An 18,946-nucleotide genomic window follows, 5' to 3' on the forward strand; every position below is an offset into this window, starting at 1 on the left:
ATTTTCCCAAGACAGTGTTATTTTTGAACGTCTCCTGGAAGTCACGTCAGATGTGAAACAGGCTTCGAGAGGATGATGGAGAAGGACAGGTGGTAAATTGCTACTGGTTTGGACCTAGTAGGAGAAAACGAAGGCATCAATCTACTGAAATGTGATAACAAGTAGACCTGCAGTGATATGCAGAATGCTGTTCTTACTGTACTGTTTGTTTACAATAGTTATATCACTGTATCACAACTGATTTGATACCAATGCACAGATAAAAAAACAAAAAGTGAAGGTGGGGTGTAGCGTTAAAGAAGTCGTTATTTCATTAGTGCTTTACCATTAAAATCCTTCTTGTGTGACCTGCGTGCTGCAGCTGCCAGCGCCTTCATCGAGGTAATGATCCCTAATGAAATAAAGGCTTCTTAACTGTACGGCCCACACGAGTGCCTTGGACTAAATGAGTAGTTTCAGTGAGTGCCGGTGGTGGTAAAACCAAGTACCCCAGAACCCCTGCTTCACATCATTTATGGACAAACTCAGCGATCTCCAAAAAGCCTACTTGTTTCGCCCTTACCAGGAAGGCCCATTTATATTCTTAAAAGCTGACAGACTGTTTATTTGGCTACACATTCACTTTTTTGATGTAAATCCTTATAATACATTCTAGATGAGTCAACAGCAGTGAAAGACTTGCTCGCTGTCCCAATACGTAGCCTTATGACTATACATTTTTATAAATACACTTCATGCCCACAGATATTGCACAACATTGCCAGCATCAGTCCATGGCAAGACTGCTGGAAACACTTTGATTATGGATTAAAAAAAGTCTCTGATACTTAATATTTTCTAAACTATGATGCAGGACTGAAAAAACGGAGTGTGTTTTGTGGTGGGCCTCCATATGCTAAGAGCACTAGTATGTTTTTATTAGCCAGGGGCCCACACCACCAATGAAATTGCTTATCACTTTGTTTAAATTTGGTTCCTGAGCTGAAAACATGTAAGTGGCTTATCCGGCCTATATTCATAGAAACTTCAGGACCAAAAAAATCCCTTTCCCTGGTGCCTGTCTGCAATGTTGACAGTCAGACACATAGGTTCAAAAGGTAGCAAGTTGTCCTAGTTTTGACTGCTATTTTTCAGACTGCTGTCTGGAAAATTGGAGAATATAATCCTTCCAGCTGAATCCTAGTGGATTTTTTATGGCAATTTGGGAATAAATCAGACTAATACAAAGGTTCCCCAACTAACAAACAAGCAAATAAAGCTTAGAGCAGTAACATGCACGCATATCCAAGTCCTGCTTCTTTCTCTTTTCAAAATGTTTTTTGGCAATACCCTTACAAAAACACTGATCACTCATTGTTAGAATCAAAATCACTTTAAAATAAAAAGCCATTACATTTTCATAGAAATGCATCTCCATTTTGGTATTCATGTATCTTCCTATAAGTAATGATTCAGCTTATGTCCAGTTTATGGAAGTTTTTACTTTCGCTGGTACAAACACTCAGCGTCTGGTAACACTTTCCTACTGGGTAGTGATCCTGCGTTGCAGTGTATTTGGAACTCAGAACGTTCTATGTTGGTATCTCTGAGTTCAAATGTGCTAAAGTTTATGTGGTAGTGTCATGAATTTGACAAGGGGGGACTTCCCATGGGTCCAAAGGCTCACTATTCTGACACTCCAGTAGTCGACGAAATAGTCCTACTTGGACCAAAAGCCCATTTTGTTCGACTGCCCGTTATCCCAGAAACAAATACCTATTATTCTGAAATCCCAATAAACTGAAAAGTGTCCACTATGTAAATCTGGTTAGGCTTAAGCAGGGGTTTCCTCATGTTAAGGTTCAGGGAAACAGGTGGATGCATATCTCAGCAGGGATTAAAAACTCAGCATAACACCAGCTGTCACTAACTCCAACAACTCCAGAGTGTGGATAAGGACTAATGGGATAAGAGCTATTGGACTTATGGGCGTCCAATGGGGCATATTTATTTGTGTTTTGTAAACATTGGTTCCATCAGACCAATGGCATGGCACCTTGACAAGGACCTAAAGCATGTCCTTACCTGACACTGACAAGCAGGATAACAGAAACTAGCAACTTCTACCAACTTCTACATATAAATGTTGAGCAAAAAGCAGGAGCAGAGATTTTGCAACACTGTCGACATAGTTGAATAACATTTTAGCATGAAAATTTGATGCGAAGGGATTTTGTTTACCATTCACCATGTGTGCCACCGTACAGCTGTGACATCTCTTGCACTGAAGTTAGAATCAATCTTGCTCAAGATTCCAACTTGGATTTCTGAGTTGAACGGCCGTTCTAGGTTTTTCAATTCAGAGGTTGTTATTTTTTTCCAACTTTCAGTCACAGTAGATTGCAGCATTACCATGAGCAGCGATAGCCACCATCATTGAAAACAGCGCCGCCTTCAGAAACTCAGACTTCATCAGTAGAAAATCCAAGACACAAAGCGTCCTGTAAATTTGTGTTAGAAGATATCTTTGGCCATGGTTCCTATGTTGCGCAGATCAAGAGGATCAAGGTTGGCTGAACAGCCTGAGACAATATTCTGTCAGTGTCAGAAATTTAGGATAACCATCTCACAATGTGATCACTGCTATGACCAACATCTACAAACCAACCAATAGGAATGCAACATAAAATGATGCACTGATCAACATGACGCTGGTGCTAAACCCAAAGAATGAGCAAAACACAATGTTTGAGATTTCAGCAAAGATGAAAAAAAAAAAAAAAAACAGGTCCTCCTTGTCCTCATCCTCTTTGGATTTTTGTCCAAACACATTAACATCACTATTGAAACTTCTGGCTGAGCTTCACTGTTTACCACTACAGCGGCACTGATGGATGACATACACTGATGATGCTTTCTGGTATACTGACTTCTGTTATAAGATTCAGTAGGGTGTGGTCATCATACTATTACTACATGCATCCAGCTTGATGTCCTACCCAAGTTTATTGGATCCATGTCGCACAGTGTGGCTTGTAATAAACTTATAAGACTGCTGAAATCTCACAGTCTCTGGAAAGCATTAGGAAAGCTGCTTTGTAAATAACAGTTTTCTTACTTTACTTATTTTCCAGCTTGCTAAACAGTGCAGAGGTTATTATTACTAAGCAACAAAATTGCTTCCAGCTGTTCCCACAGCCTCTTTGGAATAAAGAGTTTGGAAAAATACAATATATCTGTGATATGCACGCCACCAGATCTGAAGCTCCAAGGGTGCACAAGTCCATTACTGACTGCCATACCATCCTTTCAAATGAATGACTTCCGGTCTTTGACAATCTGTAAGTCCTTTGAATTGTGAATGAAGTGCAATAATGGAAAGTCTCAAGTCATCTGCACAGCAAGATTTAACCTTTATAGTGTTTATGACACCAGTGGATATGTATTAGTGCTGAAGAAGTTGCTGCGCTTTATGATATTAATACAGGATTGATGCTATTACAATGGCTGTCCAGTGAATGTTCGTGTTCATGTTTTCAGCTGCTTTCAATTTCTGCATCACTGATCAGTGTTGTCTGTCCAGTTATGTAATTCAGTATGTAGCTACATAACTTGTTGTATTTTGCGTGTGGTGTGTTTGTGTGTGCATGTGTGTGTGTGTGTGTGTGTGTGTGTGTGTGCACTCACGCCTGTTTTCGGACAGAGGAATTTTCTGGGTCATGTTGGTGCTGAACACGCATACACACCTGGTTCCGAGATGGGTACATATCACACCTGCTATTCACACAGACACACACACATTGAGACACACACTCTCCTGGTCCAGGAATAAACGCAGACTGAGAACATTGTGGGTAGAAAAAAAGGGGGGAAAAAAACAGAGGAAGGTCAAGATGTACCTGGAAAATGGCCAGCCACCAGAGAAAACGCTCCGCTTCTCGTCATTTCCCATGTGAAGAGAGCCAGGCTTCAAAAAATCACAAAACTCCAAGGTACATCAAGTCGACAGTTGTTTGAAAATGTCACACAAAGCCGTGTGAGGTCGGAACAGACACACAGCACAGGACACAACACGATGAGCAGTCAGGATTTGACCCAGGTCACATTTGCTCTGGGAAAAAGTTTGGCATGATCATTGAATTAGCAGTTCTACATTAAAACAAACCATTTTGCAAAACATAGGTACTAAAGATTTCACAACATAGACCATTTTCGAATGTGATTTTTTGGTTGAAACAGCCTCCTTGCAATGTTCTGCTTCTGTGGTGAACAAAGTCGTCACCATTTATGAACCACACAACTGATATTTGGCCGTGGAAAGCAAAGGTTTCCCCAGGGACTATTTTTTGTCCAATTTCAAGTCATCAAAACACAACAGTGCTGCTGTGAAGAAAGTCTGAACGTCTCTGAAAGTTCATATTCATATTGTTGTGGAATGAATGGCAACCAAAAGGGACGAAAATTGACATTGGACTTCTAAAATACTGCTGTCAGCTTTGGGAAAAGATTGGCAGAAATGTAAAGAATACACATTTTGTAGCAATGCAGATTAGATATATTTCAGACTAATTAAATGGACACTCCTAGATAATAGAGACTGATTGCACCGGGGATAGATAAACAAGTGTGTCAAGACTTAGAGCAGTTTGATATTTACAGGAAGGGGAATATGGGCTGAATTTTGCGGCCTGGACATAATCCTAATTCATATCCTGTTTGCATTATGAAAAAAATGCACATTTTTTAGATCCTGAACACAAAATGGCTCGGCAGCGGAACGATTCTAGTGGTAAATTTATCAGGCAAAGCCAGCTGTGTATTTGATGTGTGTCACAGTGACTGACTGTCTGACTTCTGAGGCCTATAAACTGCTGGAACTTACCCCAAATTACAAAAACAACTTGACTGATTCTTGATTTTTTTTTTCATCAAACTGAATTTAATTTAGCTGAGTATGCTGGACACAGTTTGGGCATGGATCTCTTAAAAACAATCTTGATGCTCTCTTGATCTCCGACACGCAGGCTGATGTGCCCTGCTGCACACAGCGGACAGGACCGCCTCTCCAGTAGAAACAGCACGGCGCTCTGATGTTCTGTTTTCCTTGAGGGCTTCAGCAGGACAGAGTGGAGGGGAGGACTGAGTCGTTTTCTAGAAATACTTCATTCTGCAGTCAAGCGCTTTTTGTCTATGGCTCTCTCTCTTCATCAGCCCAGCCCTCCTCCCAAACAATGTCCCTTTTTAAAAAAGCGCCCCCCGCCGTGGACGTTATTATCGCTCTTCCTAGGCAAGAGAAGCTGACGGTGTAATTGGATAAAACACTATGAGCACCACTTTAATAGCAGTCTATTACTTTTTCATTAGTGGCTCTCCATCGGACTCAGGCAGGCTCAGTAAATGTAAATGCAGAAGGCAGAACACACTCATCCCTCCTCTCTCTCTCTCTCTCTCTCTCTCTCTCTCTCTCTCTCTCTCTCTCTCTCCATTACACCCACCTCATAGGAAAAGAAATCACTGAGCAAGAAAGAGATGAGCAAAGATTAAACAAAACAGATGAACAGAGAGACAGAGAAGAGGAAGGGACACAAAGTGAAAGAGGATTACTGTAGAGTTACATCATTGTTTGAAAGCACTGAGGCTTTTTATTCGGGTCGCATTTTTATTTTTTATTTTCTTGGATAGGGGTGGGGAGGGAGCGTGTTTTTTTGAACAAGCGCTGTCAGTAAAGTGTTGAATCTCTCGTGACACGGCGGTTGCTGTGTTGCTCCACCGCCAGGAGAAATTGTCTAGAAAATCTTGCAGAGCAAAGGCACGCAATTCATGTAATATGGAGGGTATGCGAGCTGGGCGGCATTTCTAAAATAGTCCCATCTTGTTATGCCATGCCCGAGGCTGGTATCTAGACATTTGGTGAAATGAGCCTGATATGTAAATGTGTGCACAAAAAAGAGACATATACAAAAGGATTGCTTGGAGGCATGCTGCCGTGCTAGAACAGGAAGCAGTTTGACGTTGGAATAAAACAACAGCATGGAGGATGACGCTGAGTCCACCTCACTGGCAGGACGCTATCAGTTTGCATTTGGAGCATCCAGCACCGCTATATAACAGCTACACTGTCAGAGGGGGTACAGTAAGAGTCCATTTTTGCCCCCCTCCCAATCCCAATGTAGAGTCTACACAAATGTATCCCCTAGAGCTAATTATTGGACCTCAAGTGTGTACCTGTTTGCACCAAGCAGGAAAAGGTACATATAGGCCTATGTACCATTTCCTCAAAATGTCAAGGTACAATATCAGGAGACAACATTTGCTTGGTCAAATACAATGAATGAATGAATGAATGAAGGAAGGAATATATAAACAAATACATAAATAACTGAATTAGGTGAAATAAAGATTTTAAAGTATACTTTAACTTGTAAGCTATGGTAGAGTGGCCTTGAAGTGAAATAAGTTTTGTAGATTTGTGGATATGAAAAATAGGTCACACAGTTATCCAGTCAATATTGTAGCTATAATAGAGGAGCAAGGCTGCTCTCTATAAGGTACAAACTACAAGGGGACAAATAAGAAGTCGGTGTTAAGGGGACCAAAGCTGCACCTTAGAGCAGTGGCTGTTTTTTTTTTTTTTTTTTTTTTTTTTTAAATAATGTACCCCCTTTGAAATATCCAAGTACCCCCTGACCAGGGGGAAGAAAAAGGGTATAAAAATACCCTACATAGAGATCCAGCTCCATCAGTGTCTGAAACAACCTGATGCCCGCTATGATATTTTGTCCTTTCTGTTTTTGCTTCATTTCCCCTTCATTCTCCTTGTTTTCAGCTGCATCGCTGCTACATTTCAACCACAAATCCAATTTTGTTTGTCTTGGCTTCGCGGTCCTAGTGAACAAACATCCTCGCAGCAGATCTAAACCACAAACACACACATTTGACACCTTCAGGAAACCCAGAGGGAAAACTGGATATAAAATGTGGTTTATCAAAGTTTACATTTTTTTTTATAAAATGTATTACAGCATATACAAATAATTTTAATTGTGCATGACTTAACGTTTAAAAAAAAAAAAAAATCTCACTTACCCCCTGCAGTACCCCAACACAACCCTAGGGGTATGTGTACCTCCAGTTGAGACCCACTGCCTTAGAGGCTGCTGTCCCAGTGACAAGCCGTTGTACCCCAAAAGGTACAGTTTTGTGCTTTATTTTCTGGGAGTGTAGGGATTTTTTTTTAAATGGGTGAACTATCCTTTTAAACTCCGACAATTCAATTCCCAATTCAGCAATGAGGTTTTCATTTCCAGTGAAAGTTTTCCTCATTTCATTACCAAACCAAAACCCTTACAGACCTCTGCCGAATTATCTGAGCTGCCTGATCTTGTTGGTTAACATTTTGTAAAGACGCGTCCAGTTTGAAGAATGGTCACATAATCCTTTTACATTGGAGAAGAAAAAAAAAAGATGTCCACATGATGAAATCTCTGTTTCAATGTTTATGAGCTTTTCACAAAATTGTAAGAGCCTGTGACATGTCATCAGGACTAGCAGCCTGTGATATACAGGCTCGACATCCTGCTAACAGTGTGACATGGCCGTGTTAGTAATCAACTGCTGTTGAGGAAATCCTGTATACAACATAATCTCAGCTCTCCTTTCAAGCATATGGCAACCCCATGCATTGCTGGAACTGTGTGTGTGTGTGTGTGTGTGTGGAGAAATGCTAACCCAATATGGGTCGATATGGGTAATATGGGTTTAGCCTCTTAAGCTGTTGACCGGGCTAATGCATGGTTAGTAGGACACTAATGGATGTCTAATTCACTGTGTTTAAAGCACATCTAATACTGTAGCCAAGGCCCGCTTAGTGACAACATGGTTTTGTTTTTACAGCAGGGGCAACGGTGAGCTGCAGCTACGGCACTGTTGCGCCACCCTCAGGAGGAATTCTTTGGAAAATTAAACTTTTTTTTGTCTTTTAGCTTAGGTTGAATTTTGAATGACACTTTAAAGGGCCATACCAGTGGACCATTTTGGATCTTTGGCCGTTAAGTTGAGTTTAGTCACAGTTTACATTGTAAAAAAAAAAAAAAAACACTTTTGCAACTCATGCGAGGGTATTATCAACATATTTCAACAAATAATCAAAATCCTTCAATTTTCAAATTAGAATTTTTGATCGAAACAGCTGCCTTATAATGTCATGCTTCTGTGGCAAACAAAGTGGTCAACATTCATAAACAACACAACTGATAACTGTTACCTGGGACTATTTTTTGGTTGGAGACTATCACTCCGCCAAATAATATGGAAACTAATATCGAAGTTTATTACAGTGATGAAATACTAGTGTGAAGAAAGTTTGAAGTTCATTTTCATATCGTAGTGGAATGAATGGAAGCTAGTGACTGGATTAAGAAGATGAAAAATTATATTGTAGTTTTTAAGTATGATTACTTGATTTGGGAAAAGTATATAAGAAATATGACATTTATACATTTTACAGATATTGGGCTAAACATGCAGAATCACTGGCGATTCTTTAAGCTGCCGTCCATTTGACGAATCCGTTTATTTTTCACCTTCCAGAGGAGCAAGCAACTTTATTCCGCTTAAATCAAGTCAAATTTATTTATTTATGAGGCGCATAAATAAAGCAAACAAGTTTGTCACAAAGTGGTTTGCAGTGCAACAAAGGACATAAATGCAGATAAAGCCAGGCAAGACAGAGCAAGTACATTGCAAATTTTAAAATATGGGGCCAGTGCTTTTCAGTGTGTGTGTGTGTGTGTGTGTCTGTGTGTGCGTACCAAACCTTTCAGAGAGACAGAAGGAAGGAAAGGAAGAACGAAAGGGCTGCAGTGGAAACTGCAGTACTTACACAGAGCGGATGCCTGATAAGGGACTTCTATTATGGCTTCCACTGTAGCAAGAGCTGATAATGAAATCATTTCTGAGGATAAATTGCTTTTATAAAGAACAAGAAAGGTTAATGTGAGAGTTTGCGGGCTTTGCGCTCAGATGACCGTGGAGTGTGTTCTCCGCTTCGACACATCAATCCTGAAAATGGCAAAACTCATATTTTTAAAAGTAACCAATCAGCGTAATGGCTATTATTTTTCCGCGCAAGGTGGGCCGCCCCAAGTTGATTTACTTGACAAGTCGACATGAGCGATGCACACTCACACACACACACACACACCTGAAACCAATAGACAACAGTCATTTTGCAAGTGTTTTATCCCTCAGATGCGAGCGTGGGCCCTGCCGCGCACTTTAACCCGAGCTGCGGGTCATGTCGGCTCTCCTCGCCCGATGTCTGAACGACCTTCCACTCCAGTCAAAACAGCAGTTACTTTCACTGCAGACTGAAAACTCATCTCCTCAAGAGGTAGCTCACGTCTCTCTCTCCCCACTGAATCACACACACGCTCCCATTTCTTACGCCTCTGCTTGCTCCGATATGCTATAATTTAACAAGAAAAAAAACTCTCTGTAAGTGCCTGTGTAGCTCTTATTGGTCTCATTTCTTTCCCTTCAATCTCCCACAACCAATCTTACTTGGCTGCCTGTAACGTCGGTGGCCGAGGAATTGAGGCTTTTTTTCCTCTGTTGTACTCGCTGTGGAGTCTCTCATGATAAGAGTGTCAGCTAACTGCCTTAAGTAGAGGGTTGTGGTGCTGTTGGGAAAGGTGAGCAATGCGCCGGTCACTTATGATGAGGTTTTTGAAGTCCGTGTTAAAGGTTTAGTCGGGCTGTCGTCACAAGCTGAAAAAGGAGAGACGAGCTGCAGCAGCACACGGGGAGAGGGGGACAACACATTGTTAATTGAAATATGGTCCAATGACGTTATAAAAAGGCAACTGGAAAAAAAAACTCTGATACTTTCCAGGTGTTTTTGGAGATCATTAGAGTGACAGCAGAGCCACGGCATGTGAACATACCCGACCTGTGGCAGCAGTAGCCTGTACAAACTGTACAAGTTCAGTACAGTCCAGTTCAAGACTGCAGACGAGGCTACAAGGCAATGTCAACACATGAATCTTTCACATTAACAGCCCTTTAATCTTTCAGCAGACAGAATCCATTCATTTGCAGTGAAGCTTTTATTGTGAAAACATTTTAAGGAACGCGTTGTGGAATATTCAGTGACTTGCATGGTTCTCTTTATTTGTAGCTACTATATTTTTCTGTATTTACTGCGTTACTACTGTGACTGAAATAGAACAATGAGGTGTTAATTATGATTGAATTTATTACATTCAGCCAATGCAAATGTGTATTTTATATTTTTCCATTAATGCAAACATTAATTCGTCAGATAAACACCCGTCTACAAACCAGTCAGTGTCAAGTGTAGACAGACACAGCCCACGTAGGTGACGATGACAGGACTTCTCTAGTGTGCTCGCATAATTACAATGTGAAACCAGAACTGACTGAATCAAAGGTACACAGTGTAACAACAACATGAGCCTTGGTTCAGACTCCCAGGTGTGAAAAGGCCCTGTGATGCTGCTGCTCTGCTGTGGTTCATGCATTTTGAACGTCCATGCTGTCAATTAGGATTCTGCTTCCCAATTTGCTGATTTGTTTTCCAACAAAATTGATTTTATAACTGACTCTACCGTGATTTGTTTCCTACATGAAAACTGGAGCAGAAATTCCAGATTTTTTTTTTTTTTTTTTTTTTTTAAGTAGTGCTGCCTGCTGGATTGTTGCCATGCCAAAAAAAGAGATAATACTAATAATTTATAGGGCACCCTGGTGGCTCCCCTGGTAGAGGATGCATCACATATCAAGGCTCATGCTTTGAACTGGGAAGTCAGAATTTGCAAGTTCCCAGTTGGAAATAACGACACATCCGCTTTATCTCATTATGTGACATAAAACGGTTCTCATTATTACCAGATAACTTATATTGTCAGGATTATCTTGTAATGAGAAATGTTTTGTGTTATAAAGTGATAAGTGTGTAAGTTTGAGGAAGAAAAGATGTCATTATAAAGAAAAAACTTCCCATTCTAACATGAGACTGATGTATCTTTGGCGTGGCAGCCCTGCTCTGCTGTACTGCAGGACCGTATGTATACAGACTCACCTGTGGACTCACCTGTGCAGATCTGCTGGAAGAGTGTGATCTTACATTCAGTCGCATTCAAAGAGGAGTTTTTATGTTGACAGAAGTATGATGTGTATAACCCCAGTGATTTCCACCAAACTGCACAAACAGAAACTTGAAAAAAATAAAATAAAAAAAAAAAGGAATGAGAGCATGAACTGTTTAAGACCTTTTCAGTTCCTAGTTTGCTGTGCTTTAAAAGTTTAGTTTTCTGCCTCCGTACCAAAAATTGTCTCTAGACAGTTATTGTACATTTTGTTGGCTGGTGGTGTCTCTCTCTCTCTCTCTCTCTCTCTCCCTCCCTCTCTCTCTCTCTCTCTCTCTCTCTCTCCATCGCTTGAAGCCAGTAAGGTTTATTAATGTTGATGTTAAGATGCTCTGTGGTTCCTTAGGGCTTCTTCCCTCTCCCTTTATCTCACTCTTTTTCCTGTCTGTCTGTCTGTCTGTCTCTGAGACAAACGCAAACAAATTGGCACAATTTCTTGCTCTCTCTCTCTCTCTCTCTCTCTCTCTCTCTCGTACTTGAATGCAGTCAGTTATATCAGTGTTAAAGGAAAAATCCCTACATGTTTTTGCTAAACTTACCTCTGGAAGTTTACCATAGCATCATCCACAATAATATGACTGTTTTTTTTTTTGTTTTTTTTTTTTGTAGTGAAAGTAAGCAGCTCTGTTTTTTTTTTTTATTATTATATGTCCTGTAGATTCAAATGAAATATTATTAAATATAATTTCAGGTTTATTTTTTTCAGCTATTCCAGGTGAGCAGCAGTGATTGTGTTCTCCTATTGTCTTCCACCTTCATTCTCTCTCTCTTTCTCTCTCTCAAAAAAAAGGAAAATAGTCCCTGGTTCACAATAATACATTATTTTATATCATAACACTGGCGACTTCTCCTGCGCTGGCAGAATGAGCCACATATCTTCGAAGATTACTTTCCATTTACTTTTATAGCTGTTTCAGGTTCTCTCATTTTCGCACGTTCGAGTCTCCTGCTCTCAGTCAACATGGCAATATTAAGCTTTGGCAGAGTGTTGGGTTTTACGTTACCTGGGTGTAATGTGAGTCCACATGGTGGTGAAGGATCATCATTAGTCAGTCGGTGCTCCCCGTGGCTGCTAATCCACAACACTGAATTTCTCTCTCTGCATTCACTGCCAGAGCAAAACTGCCCCCTAAACAACACTGTCAGTGCATACATAAACACAAACCAAGCGGATTATGTTAATATAAAACATAACGACTCCCAATACCCATTTTTTATGTAATTACAATTACTTGTAAAAGTCAGATCAGGTCATTCCTTCCTGGTGCAAGGGTACTATGCAGAAGTTTCCTGAAGACGCTACCTGCCGGATCTACTTTCCAATTCAAACAGGAAAATAACAAGAAACGAGCTGTTTAATGTCCTCAAAAAATGGCCACTGCTACTTGTTGGTCTATATATTGAGTTTTTCGTTAGTTTTTTTATTTATTTCGTTTATTTTTTAACATTTTTTTTTTAAATGTTTTGTTGTTTTTGTTCTTTTTGTTCTTTTTTTTATTTTTTTTAAATTTTTTGTCCAGTTCTGTTTAGTTTCAGTTAGTAGTTAACCAACAGGCTTCTGTGCCAAAAAAAAGAGAGAAAGAATTGGCATTTTCCCTTTAAGAAGCGCTATGGATCCTCAAGCCGTCCTCTCTCGCCCTTTATCTCCGTCTCTCCGTCTTTGTCTCTCTCTCTTTTCCCCACCATTTGAACCCAGTCAGATTTATTAATGTTAATATGAAGAAGGTCCTCGGGGCCTCCTCGCTCTCTCTGTCTCTCTGTCGCTTCAGTTCAGCTGAATCCAGCTCAGCTCCGCTCAGATGAGTGAAACTGACATGACATTCAGTGTTGCCAAAGCAGTATGGACTGTACACACTGATACAGTGTGATGCATCGTAATACACATGGTATCTACATGTGCATGTGATGTGTGCTTAAACCGGATAAAGACGGAATAAAAAGAAACAAAGGGGAAACGAAACTTAAGGCGCAGCATCATAAATTAGAAACAAAATAGCAGAATTTATCTTATGTTTTAATGTCACATATGCTTACAGTCAATAAACAATGTTCTGTCTCTCCTCTCTTTCTTTTACTGAGTCTCTCACTCTGTTCTTCTGCAGCGCTTGACCCCAGTAAGGTTAAATATTATCAACGTTTAGAAGCACCTGGGGCTCCCTCTCTCTTTCTCTCTCTCTCTCTCTCTTTCTCTCTCTCTCTCTCTCTCTCTCTCTCTCTCCATCTTTACTTTGTGTTTGGCAGCTGTGGATCTGTCTGTAATCCGGTCCTTTCCCAGAGGCCCACTGATGTTCATAAACCCTCGGCTATGGGACAGACACACTCAGTACACATGCACACGCACACACGCACACACACACACACACACACACCAAGCACAAGCATCGTCTTGCACACACTTAAGCGAACGCAACAGTGCAAACACACACATGCACATGCTCGGTTTCTATGAAGTTCTTGGTCCTAAACTTTTTGTGTACACATGCACTCTCTGACACACACACACACACACACACACACACACACAGCTGGGTGATTTTATGGTGTGCTGATGTGTGGCTGTGCGCTGAGCGTGGGTCACGATTGCACTCTGGAGGTCAAAGCCGCCACATCTGTCGCTCCATTCCTCCGCTGCATACTGACACGGGGAGAGAGGGAGCGATGGAAGACGGGGCAGAGGGGGTGAAAGAGGCAGCGGAGGAGCGAGGCTGCACCGCGCAGCTTCCAGGTGGGACTCGGAGCGGCTGCATGAATGTGAAAGCAGGGCGTCGCTGTGAAGCAGCATCTGCGCTCGACAGCGAGCCCTCCTCGCATGAATAAATGTTGAAACAAAAACACATCCTTGGACGGAAAATGACAAAATCTGTCACGCATTTAAGCGCTACGCCCATTTGGTGTCAGCTGAGAAGAGTTAGCTGACTGCCGCTGATGACTTTTTTTTTGTGCGCAGTGACAGCTGGTTTACACTCTGTGTTGTCAATAAGCCCGTCGCTGACAAATATTACGACAGTTTAACCGGTGACGAGCCCGTTTCTCTGTGTGTTCCTGTGTGTGTGTGTGAGAGAGAGAGAGAGAGAGAGAGAGTGTGTCTCCGTGCACATATTAAAATCCCACTGGCCTGCTGAAGGTTATCTAAGGTGCTTTATTTTTTATTCTTCATGTGGATTCCCATTAGCTCGCAGAAAGTGGTTGCTAATCTTCCTGGGCTCCATGCAAAAACAGCAACAAGAAAAAAAAAAAAAAAAAAAAAAAAAAAAAAAAACAAGCAATAATTAAAATCACGCTGCATCAACGACACAAAAAGACAATAACAAGCCAAATGTAAAGGTCAGTAAAGAAACAGAAATAGTAACCTACAATGAAAACAAAAGTGAGATTGTCCGATACACAACAAAAAGCAAAAAAATCAGTGTTTGCTGTCATAACTGTGTGTGTGTGTGTGTGTGTGTGTGTGTGCGGGCATGTCTCATTATTCAGTAGATGTTGCAGGGAAGTTAAATGTTTTTTAATGTGGACAAGAAGTTAATGAGGCTTTATTCTACAACTTATTTACAGAGTCTGTTTTATCCTTGTTTGTGATTTTGTGGTTGGGTAGTTTCAGTGTCTGGGGCAAGAAGCGGCTCAGCGAAGGTGGCAAGCAAGATCAGATTCATCAGTGAGGTCACCCAGAAGGCGAGGGCGGCCCTCCAGACCACACTCACACACTCACGTCGGAGGTTCTTCCTCCAGGCCGTGGATTTTGGCCCCCAAGGTGCAATAGGTGGAAAAACTCTTTGGCTTTAGTCAGGGCCACACTGCTTTCTAATACTGACTTTTAACTTCAAATTGAACTGAATCTGACCCGTGTGTGTGTGTTGTCGAGCTGCCCTGTGAAAGTCTGTGATTCAAATCGTCTTGAAATACCACAGTGCAGCACATCAAATGTTGCCTGTTTCTGCTTAGGCATCAAAGTGACAAGTATCAACGGGTGGTCGCAGACAGAGTGAGAGAAAACACACACACCCGCCCACAACAAACACACACACACACACACGCACACGCACACACGCACACCACGCGGCCGATAGTACTCCTACAGTCATTGAGTAACGTCACTGCTGCTGAAAACACACGTTACTGCTAAAAGGAAACCATTCTAGGCGTCTCACTGAAAGGACTGTGAAATTGCTGTTTCATTATTTAATAACTCATCAGCCTGTAGGTGGTTTGTACGGCAGTTTATTACGACCTGTAGTTATGTTTTAAAGTCACGTGACCTCTAGTGGTCCTGTGGTGGCACTGTTGTGTGGTGGGATGGAGGATGGGTCACTCAACACGTCTTTCACTCAGCTGACCAGAGTTCAAGTGCAGGCCAGAGCGTTAACTAAAATGAGCAAATATTAACTTACGTTTCATAAGGTTAACGTATGCTGTCTAGCTCAGGTGTACTAGCGACGCTGAGGGTGAGATGTGCCACAAATGTAGGAAACCCTCCTGCTGGTCGTATCAGGGGGTTGGAACAAACAGCCTTTGTGTCATTTAAAGGCAGAATGAGAAGGATTTTTTTGGCTGTGATTGGGCCTGTCACAATAACAAATTTTGCTGTGCGATTAATTGCATCAGAAATTATTGCGATAAGCGATAATATTGCGTAATATTGTGCTTTTAAGACCATTTATATGATGGTTGTAATTTTGACATTTTCAGACCATTCTTTAAACATTTATTCAACAAGAATATTTAAAAATGTAAACAAGAAAATAAATAACACGTAAAAATACCAAAATAAATAAATAGACCTTATGAATACAAAAAATTGTCCATGATAACAAAAAGTGCACTGTAATAATAAAAAAAAAACAACCAAAAACGATGAAATGCACTTGAACAGAAACCAAAAACAATATAAAAATTGACCTTTTCTCTATTAAGAAAAAAGCACTCAAAAACTACACTCAACCAAAACAACGAATGGATGGATAGATGATCAAGTCTTTGTAAACAATACTTAGATAAATATTAAACAGTATCAGAGAGGTATAGAGACTAACATTCCTGAACAGTCAACACTTCCTACACTTCCCGTTGCGTCTTGGCTTTTTTTTTTTTTTTTTCTTGACTGGGGAAACTGTTGGGGTGGTTGTGCTTTAGGTGTGCACTGGAGTTGCTCGTATTCCCTCTTTTAGTTTGGATAGTTTTAAACACGCAAACAAACACGCATTAATGTATTCATGTGGCAATTAATCGCGGTCAGAAAAGTTACCAACTTCATTTAAATTTACCGTGCAATTAACCGACTTCTCGCATATCGCGACAGGCCTAGCTGTGGTTCAGAGTTGGCCTCTCTTCCTTGGCTAAGCTACCCGCTGGCAGCAAGTTTTCGTTCCCTAGGATGGCGACGGAATGAATGCCATTGTTCTCCTAGGAAAAAAAAACAACAAAACAAATGGCCCTCCAGCGCCCACCTGTCCTACAGAAAACAGGTCAACAGAGCATCTCTCTTCATACTCAGCAGCAGGTGAAAGCCAAGCTCAGATTCACTCTGTGGCATTTCACATCGCTAGATTTCCTTACCACCCCACGCTGTGATTGGCCGGGAGCTACACACCCACTGCCATAGGTCGACGCCCAGAAAATGTTACTCATTCAGCCTGTAAAGGTGCACCATGTAAAAATATGGTGAAGTGATGTGTGCACACTTTAGACTCAACTAACAATAAATGGAATAAGCATGAAATTTGATGGCTGACTCTACATGGATCTCATCATCAGCTTGGCTCACTTCCACATCATTACTTCAATCAAGGCACAGTTTTTGCACAGTGTGCCTTAACTCAGAAGACCAGTGTGCTCCCTCATAATACCAATAAAGGTTAATTCAAATTGGCTGGCAATTTATCATGAATTCTAGAGATGTTAAATGCTCAAACAATCATAAAAAGGTGAGCAAGGTGAATTTCTGTTTTTTGGGGACAACACAGTCAGGTTAAGTCATGAAGCCCACTTGAGGTCGGCTGTCGGCCCAGGTGTTGTCATGCAGTCCTGTTCCCAAGGTGAATAATCCACATCTGCTGCCTCCAGGATGGAAGTAGTCAGTGTTTTGACGGTGGATCAGGTGGTGGTGGTGGAGACTGAGCCCACAGCCGGCAATCCTAAACACAGCTCAGGTTTTAAAAAGCGATGTGTAATCTAACAAACGGTGTATGCGAGACTGATTAGCCATTATCCGATTTTTAATCCAGTGCCCCAGTGTGCTGGGATAAAAACTAATTGAAGCTGCTGGAAGCTCCTTTATAATGAGTTTTACTTGACAAAAGAGCAAAAAATTTCATCCGCCTGAAATGGTTTTGCATTGAGCTGTTTGAAGGACTTACTCCTGCCTTTTCTGGGACTGAACCTGTGACCTTCCAGCTTCCAGACAGGTTGTGTAATCACGAGGCCACGCCGCCTCAAGCTGGGCAGTGGTGTTTTGTCGGAAAACTACAAGGAGAACTTTTAAAGAAAGACTTTAATGAAGTTATTTGCACAGCCGCAGCATTCCCTTTCCTGCCCTATCCCTCTCTCTCTCTCTCTCTCTGTGCTGTTCTTGCAGATAATAATCTGTAGACTTTAATGAAGGATCTTCTTTAGCAAGATTTTAATGAAGCCATATGTAAATTCCAAACTCTCTCATATCCCCCTTTTCCGTGCCCCATCACGAGAACTCGGTGTACTCCGTTTCTTTCTCTCCCTCCCTTTGTTTCTGTCCGTCTTTTGCTCTTTATTTTATCTGTCCTTGATGGAGTTTTTAAAACATACTGACTTGCCAATCTGTTTTTCTGCTGCTAACTCTTGTCTCTCTCTCTCTCTCTCTCTCTCTCTCTCAGTCCCATCGTTCTGGGGTCTGGTGAACTCGGCCTGGAACTTGTGCGCCATGGGCAAGAGGCAGTCGCCCATCGACATAGAAACCAGTCACATGATCTTCGACCCCCACCTGACGCCTCTGAGGCTCAATACAGGGGGACGCAGGGTAAGAAACGCCATCATTTGCACAGAGTGACATACATACACAGCTTATATTTCACAAGGAAGACCGTTTTTCATCCACAAAGGTTTTTAAAATGCCAAGAGTATCTGAGTCTGGCTCGAGGTAAAAAGTAGGTGCTCTGTTTTTGGTCGCTCACATGCACAAGCACATGTTTGTTTCTCTACTTAAAGCATTTTAAATAGTCACAACTTTTAAATCAAGCTGGTTTTTGGCCATTTTATTGATTCACTTTTGATTTACTTCTGTGCTGTTACTTTATAATGACAGTAGTGCGTATGTGGTGGGCAGTTAAGTGGCCCTGATGATAATGTAAAATCTGTTTAAATTTTGCATTATTCACATGTTTTGTGCTTAAATAGTAAGTAATAAATGCTGCTGTGTGTCGCATCAAGGTCCCTTGCCTCCCTTGAAAAGATTTCATTGCCAGCTTTTAACTGAGAAAGGAAAGATTCTCCTGATCTTTTTTTTATTTGTTTTTATGTTTTTAGTTTGTGATGGCTGTTTAAGTCATCTTGTTGAAGTTATATTGAGATTTAAAAAATATATAGTTGCTTTCCTCCCATATTCCCCATTATTCCCATTCCCGTTATTATGCTCTGTTACCTCAGAAGAGGTTTAAGGTTGACTTAAGTTCGAGATTCATCACCATCCCAGATGCTTCACGACTGGACATGTCTGAGAGCAGTTTAATGCCTGACTACAAGCTGCCATCTTGAAACCAACTTCATAAGAAATTCTTTTCCCCAAAATGTTAACCTTTGAGAGATTAAGAAACACAGGCTTATTTTTAGAGGAC

The 18,946-nt window shown here is 41.1% G+C and overlaps 1 protein-coding gene across 1 annotated transcript in view; it reads left to right on the forward strand.

Annotated features, from left to right (window-relative positions):
• The window catches only part of LOC115364505 (carbonic anhydrase-related protein 10), a 94,218-nt gene that overhangs the window by 30,545 nt on the left and 44,727 nt on the right, over window positions 1–18,946 (forward strand). Inside the window, exon 3 of the mRNA XM_030059104.1 lies at window positions 17,990–18,132. Within this exon, the coding sequence (XP_029914964.1) occupies window positions 17,990–18,132 (143 nt within the window). The remainder of the gene's footprint in view (window positions 1–17,989; window positions 18,133–18,946) is intronic.

The sequence above is a fragment of the Myripristis murdjan genome, chromosome 8 (genome assembly GCF_902150065.1).
Source record: "Myripristis murdjan chromosome 8, fMyrMur1.1, whole genome shotgun sequence".
Classification (NCBI taxonomy): domain Eukaryota; kingdom Metazoa; phylum Chordata; class Actinopteri; order Holocentriformes; family Holocentridae; genus Myripristis; species Myripristis murdjan.